Source organism: Nicotiana tabacum, chromosome 16, assembly GCF_000715075.1.
Source record: "Nicotiana tabacum cultivar K326 chromosome 16, ASM71507v2, whole genome shotgun sequence".
NCBI lineage: Eukaryota > Viridiplantae > Streptophyta > Magnoliopsida > Solanales > Solanaceae > Nicotiana > Nicotiana tabacum.
In genome coordinates this window covers 152,984,452-152,991,162 of record NC_134095.1, presented here as the reverse complement: position 1 = coordinate 152,991,162, position 6,711 = coordinate 152,984,452, and the positions used below count along the sequence as shown (strand labels likewise).

Below are 6,711 nucleotides of genomic sequence, written 5' to 3'. Positions count from 1 at the left end.
TGTATGATGGCTATTTTTACTGACATGGTTGAAATATTTATAGAAGTGTTCATGGATGACTTTTCTGTATTTGGGTGTTCTTTTGATAATTGTTTAATGAACCTTGATAAAGTGCTTGTTAGGCGTGAAGAGACAAACTTGGTGCTAAACTGAAAAAAGTGCCATTTTATGGTAGGAAAAGGTATAGTCTTGGGGCAAAATGTGTCCAAAAATGGTTTGCAGGTAGACAAAGCAAAGGTAGGGGCGATCGAAAAATTTCTCCCACCGACATCCATCAAGGGCATTATTTTTAGGCCATGTAGGTTTTTATCGTCATTTCATTAAAGATTTTTCAAAAATTTCTTCTCCTCTGTGCAGGCTTCTTGAGAAAGATATCCCCTTCAAGTTTGATGATGCATGTCGGAAAGCATTTGAGGAGTTGAAGCGAAGATTGGTGATTGCACCAATTATCATTGCCTCGGATTGGGCACAACCATTTGAGTTGATGTGCGATGCGAGTGACATAGCAATCAGAGCTGGTTTGGAGAAAAGGAAGGAGAAAAGTTTTCACTCCATTTATTACGCGAGCAAAACTCTAAATCCAGCCCAGATAAGCTACACTGTTGCTGAAAAAGAATTGCTTTCAGTGGTGTGGGCGTTTGACAAGTTCAGATCCTATCTAGTGGGAACCAAAGTCATCGTCTACATAGATCACTCACCTATAAGGTACTTGTTTGAAAAGAGAGATGCCAAACTGAGACTGATTCTATGGGTCCTTCTCTTGCAAGAATTTGAATTAGAGATCCGAGATCAAAAAGGGACAGAGAATCAAGTGGCTGATCACTTGTGTAAATTAGAAAATCAGAACCATGTAGCTAAAGGGGGGTTGATCATAGGAACTTTTCCAGATAAGCAGTTATCGGTTGTTACCTCGAGTGCACTCCCGTGGTATGCAGACTATGTAAATTTTATTACAAGTGGGGTGATGCCACCATAATTGACACCCAATAATAAAAGAAGATTTCTACGTGATGTGAGGCTCTACACGTGGGATGAGCCATTCCTATATAAGCAGTTTGCAGATTAGTTGGTACGAAGATGTGTTCATGAGGATGAGATGAGTGCAATATTGCATGACTGTCACGCTTCTCCATATGAAGGTCATCACGGTAGGGATAAAACCACCTAAAAAGTGCTACAATCAGGTTTCTATTGCCCAAAATTGTTTGTGGATGAACAACCTTTGTTAAATAGTGTGACAGGTGCCAAAGAACCGGAACAATCACGAAGAAGAACGAGATGCCTTTGCAAAATATTCTGGCAGTGGAGATCTTTGATGTTTGGGGGATTGATTTCATGGGACCGTTCCCATACTCTAATGGTTACAGGTTCATCTTGGTGGCGGTCGACTATGTGTCTAAATGGGTGGAGGTCATTGCTCTTCCTACTAATGATGCAAAGGTAGTGGTAAACTTTGTAAAGAAGCACATCTTCACACGCTTTGGGACTCCAAGGGTGCTAACAAGTGACAGAGGAACTCACTTCTGTAACAAATTGTTGAATAACGTTCCAGCAAAGTATGAAGTTAACTACAAGGTTGCCACCACCTATCACCCCCAAATGAGTGGTCAAATGGAAGTGTCAAACAGCAAGGTGAAGAAAATTCTAGAGAAAACAGTAAGCAGAAATAGGAAGGACTGGGCCGGAAAGCTTGACGACGCATTATGGGCATATTGAACTGCATACAAAACCCTCATAGGTACGTCTCCGTATAAGTTGGTTTATGGGAAGGCATGCCACTTGCCCATCGAGCTTGAACACAAAGCCATTTGTCGATTAAAAAGCTAAATATTGATATGGACTTAGCCGGCGAGAAGAGGTTGTTACAACTCAACAAGTTTGATGAGTTTCGATTGCACGCGTATGAAAATGCCAAATTGTATGAAGAAAAGACCAAGAGGTAGCATGACAAGCACATCCAACATCGCGAGTTTGAGCCAGGTCAAGAAGTTCTTTTATTTAATTCGAGGTTGAAGCTTTTCCCCGGAAAGCTTAAGTCTCGATGGATAGGTCCTTTCGTGGTGGTAAGTGTGAGGCCTTATGCAGCGTTGGAATTATGTGATACAAGCTCAAGTGGTACCTTCTTGGTAAATAGGCAGTGAGTAAAACATTATTGGAGTAGTGACATTGCACATCACAAGACCTCGGTGGACTTGGCCGATGCTTGAAAAATATGTTGAGTCGTGCCGCGATGTTAAATCATGCGCTTATTGAGAGGCAACCCAATTTTTAATGCTTTCGTAGTTCAGCTTTTTTTTTTCTTTTAGTTAGAGTAGACTAGTTTTTTTTCCTTTGTAGTTATAGAAATCATTGGCGAGAGTGGTGTGGAGTGTGTATAATGTATGTATTGAGTGCTCGGGTAGGAGGGATTTTATTTTTGAAAAACATTAGGCGAACCAGCGCCCAGGCCAGCGCCCCACGCTGCATGGGGCGCAGATTCCAGTGTCCAAACAACCCCCAGCGCCAAGTCCAGCGTGTGGCGCTGGGCTGGGGGTCAGGTAATGTTAATTTTTTTTAATTTTATTTTATTATTTTCGTTTTGTACTTGTTTGTAATTTTTAGGTAACCCGACCCAACTACCCATATACGTGCCCAATTACCCAAACCATTTTCTCACCTAAATAAAATAACTCTAACCCAAAACCCCACATTCTCTCTCTCTCTCACCGTAGCTCAACCTTCCCTGCTTCTGCCTCTCCTTCTCTCTCAAGTTCTCAAAATTTGGTTGCTCACTTTTATCTCAAACTCAAAGGTATGTTCTCGTCTTCTTCTTCTCTTTTATATTGTGAATTTTTGTGTATTGTCATGACCTTTATTCTCAAAAGACCCATAATCCCCTAAGTCTCTTTGACATGTTCTGTTGTTATGGTCGGTGGCCCTATTGTGCACGAAATTCGTTACAAATATTGATTGTAAAGTTGCATTTGAAGTAGTAAACTACAATTTCCTCTATTTTATTTAAATTTGAGAGGGCCACCTTGCTCCACCATTGTTGAAATAAGAGAATGTTCCTAGAAGTGAAGTAGATGGAGGATGTAATTTTTATCTCTCAAGAAAGCTATACAAAAGAGATATTGAAGAAGTTCAACATGCTCGATTGCAAACTCGTGGCCGATGGAAAGTGGGACAAAATTGTCCAAGTTTGATAAAGGAGAAAAAGTAGATCCCACATTTTTCAAAAGTCTTGTGGGAAGTTTGAGGTACTTGACTTGTACCAGGCCAGATATACTCTTTGCTGTTGGAGTAGTAAGCCGCTTCATGAAAGCTCCTACCTCCACTCATTTGAAAGTCACTAGAAGAATTCTTCGTTACTTAAAAGGTACGATTGACTTTGGGTTATTTTATTCTTCTTCTAATGATTTCAACTTATGGGATTTTGTAATAGTGATTATGCGGGAGATATTGATGATAGAAAAAGTACAACTGATTTTGTATTTTTCTTGGATGATTCTGTTATTTCTTGGAGTTCAAAGAAATAGTCCATTGTTACTCTCTCGACTTGTGAAGCTGAATATATAGCAGCAACATCTTGTACATGTCATGCTATTTGGCTGAGAAGATTATTGAAAGAACTCAATTTGCCACAAATTGAAGCTACAAAGATTTGTATTGACAACAAATCCGCACAGGCACTCGCAAAGAATCCAGTGTATCATGATCGAAGCAAGCATATAGATATAATGTACCACTTTATCAGAGAATGCATTGCCAAAAAGAAAGTTAAGCTCAAGTATGTGAAATCTCGTGATCAAATTGCGGATATCTTTACAAAGCCCCTCAAGTTTGAAGATTTTGAGTGACTGAGATCAAGTCTTGGAATGAAGAAAAAAAATCAAAATTAAGGGGAAAATTTGTGTGACCCATCTAAATAAAAGAAATAAAAAGGAAAAGAAAATAATGCGATTGGATGAAGAAGAGGCAAAGGTGGGCGCCTACGTTTCAGATGCAATTTGCAAATCCAATTTGCAATTGCAAGTTGTTAAAGGATATTGTGATTGGCAGGAAACAAGGAAACTTTTCCTATAAATAGCAGGTTCATTTCTCGTTTGAGATACACCAAAATCAGAGAGGACAAAAGAGTATAGAGAGAGTAATCCACAAATTGTTGTTTGTGAAATAAATAGTGAGTGTGAGTAATATTGTAATGAGATGTTTAAAATAAAGAGTGTTTTTTCTTTCGAAGTTGTAGTAGTCTCTTGACACTACTAAGTTGTAATATTATTGTGATAATATTTCTCCGCTCGAATATTGTATTTTAATTACCCCGTTGAAAGTTTTGGTGCCTTTATTACTCTCTTGTGTTATTGTTATTTATTGTGGATATTATTTTTGGGCGGGATATTATTTTTTCCCAACACAGATATGCTGGGTCGAATAATACAAGGAATAAACCGGAATAAAGTAATAATTCAACAACCAAAACTGCCTATTTTCCCATCACAAAATAATATAATTATTCTTTTTGCCCTTGTTATAACGATTACAATGTAAATTGATGAATTTGACTTAGGAGAGCTAATAAATAATATAATTTATTTTGTGGTACAATGCAAAATAAAAGAGAGGTATTTTAACGCTCAGATGCAAAATAATAAGTTTAGTTACTCCTCAATCTATTATTCCAGGAGATAGGGAGCTAGGTCATTTGTGGTTGCAATATTGAGGCTATATTCTAACTTAATCAATGGAGTTAAGTCACATGCGAAACATTGGGTTAGAACCCTTAAATTTTCTTAAATCAAAATAAACATTTTTATTTCATTCTTGAAACATAACATAGAGAATTAAAGAATCAAATAAATACAAAATACATGTAATAGTCTTTTGAATGATCAATTTAGGGAGCCGCAGACAGTTCTTATGATCCCATTTTGACCAGTTAGGGGACTAATATCTCCCATTCTAATCATAGCAGCAGCAAAATCAGAGGCAAATGCGCGAGGACTGTTACTATATTCAGAAACAATATCATCAGTAGATCCACCACTAAGAAGGACTTGATCTGATTGAAGAAGACCTTTTCTTTGCCTCAAGTTCTTGAAATAATTGTTATCCAATTGATTAGGTGTAACCAAATCAAGTGGAGCTAGGTTTCCATTTTGGTCTTCTTTAGGACATTGACGTCTTCTTGTGCTAGCAAATCCAGCATCAATATCTGTTCCATTTCCATAAATCCTATCGCGAAAAAGGAAACATTGTGCTTGGCCAATTGAATGTGCTCCTATAATTAGAAAGTTTAAATCATTAGAACTTCTTCTTAATTATCTGTACAATTAGTATATGCATGATAAATATTCTATATAATAACTTGAATAGTTTTTACCTGATAAAGCAACCATATCCCTTGTGCTAAGGCCTTTGCTTGCAAAGCAAGAAATAAGCCTATTAAGAGGATCAAATGGACCTGGGAGATCAGTTTCAGCAAGTGTATGACTTGCAGTTGTTGAATCTCTTCTTCCGAGTTTCACTGCCCATGTTGGACCTCCAACCTAATTGTAATTTATTAACATAATGTTAGTTAGTTTGATATATAGTGAGACTTCTTTAAACAACATCCGCATTTAACAACTATTCACTACAAAACCCAAGTTTTCCAAAAAATATCAGAACAAACATGCATGTTAGAGAGGTTTGATTATAATGTGAAGAAAATGAAAATCAAAGTACGGATACTTACGAGAGTTGATGCATCTCTAGCGGCAACAGCAAGTATGTCTGCACATGATACAATTCCTGGACATGTTTTTTCAAGCTCTCTTTTGGCATCTTCTATAATACCATAGCCTCTAGCTGACCCAAGATTCGGCAACGCAGTCTTCTCACTAACAATTGTAGGGGTTTCGTCAAGTAAGATAGAAGCATCACAACCCTATAGTTAAAACCACAAGTGAGTAAATATGTAATCATGTTAATAATTTTAACTTGAAGTAAATAGAGAAACATACTAATTGATGTGTGTATAACCAACCTGAACAAAGCAATCATGAAAATGAAGGCGAATAAGAGATGCAGCCATTCGACGTTCACGTGACACTGCTTGTCTAACACTTGTACGAATGGTGTTGAGAGCATTAGGGCAAGTGCGAGCATAGAATGTGGAAGAAAGTTGTGCATGGCATTGCATGCTGGAGAATATAAAGAGAAGAGAAAACATAGCAGCAATGGCTGCAAAAGAGTTGCTTGAAATACTAATCATTTTGAAAATATTGCAATGTATTGGTGATATGATGTCAAGAACTAAGAATAGAAAACTTATAAATTAGCTTTGTGATTGGAAGCTGTGAAGATGATAGCAGAGGGAATGTGGTAATGAAATATTTATAGGGATATGAAACACGTAATTTTGAGGCTAGTGGGTCACTATTGGCTGCCAATATAATATTATCATATCCGCGTTATTTCTAGCTTTTGTCTCGATCAATAGTTTGACTTGTTCTTTGGCTACATAAAATACTATGAAGCTTTCTACCTTTATAAGATTATTTTGTTCAGTGTAACCTGCAGTATATTACTTTTTATTTTATTTTTATAGAGTATGTATTAAGATCGTTTGTAACAAATTTTCGTAGTTCAAAACATAAACTGCAATTATAAAATTAAAAATAATAATTTTATCAATAAATAATTGTGATTGCAATTTTATTTATCCATTGATTCTTCCCTCCGATTTTT

The 6,711-nt window shown here is 36.9% G+C and overlaps 1 protein-coding gene across 1 annotated transcript; it reads right to left on the bottom strand.

The window, feature by feature from the left end:
• Positions 1-4,849: 4,849 nt before the first annotated feature.
• On the bottom strand, positions 4,850-6,297 carry LOC107777207 (lignin-forming anionic peroxidase-like). Its single transcript, XM_016597197.2, has 4 exons — positions 6,008-6,297; positions 5,717-5,908; positions 5,363-5,528; positions 4,850-5,260 (listed from the first exon to the last, which is right to left on the bottom strand). Exons 1-4 carry the CDS (start codon positions 6,233-6,235, stop codon positions 4,872-4,874), a joined length of 975 nt encoding a protein of 324 aa, XP_016452683.2. The 5' UTR covers positions 6,236-6,297; the 3' UTR covers positions 4,850-4,871.
• Positions 6,298-6,711: the final 414 nt, after the last annotated feature.

Bases quoted from the DNA above. Each gene is read 5' to 3' on its own strand.
- LOC107777207 (XM_016597197.2), bottom strand. From the start codon at position 6,235: ATGATTAGTATTTCAAGCAACTCTTTTGCAGCCATTGCTGCTATGTTT. The intron at 5,909-6,007 runs GTTGGTTATACA...TTTTAACTATAG, and splicing joins TTCATGATTGCTTTGTTCAG to GGTTGTGATGCTTCTATCTT. The intron at 5,261-5,362 runs GTAAAAACTATT...TTCTAATTATAG, and splicing joins GGATATGGTTGCTTTATCAG to GAGCACATTCAATTGGCCAA.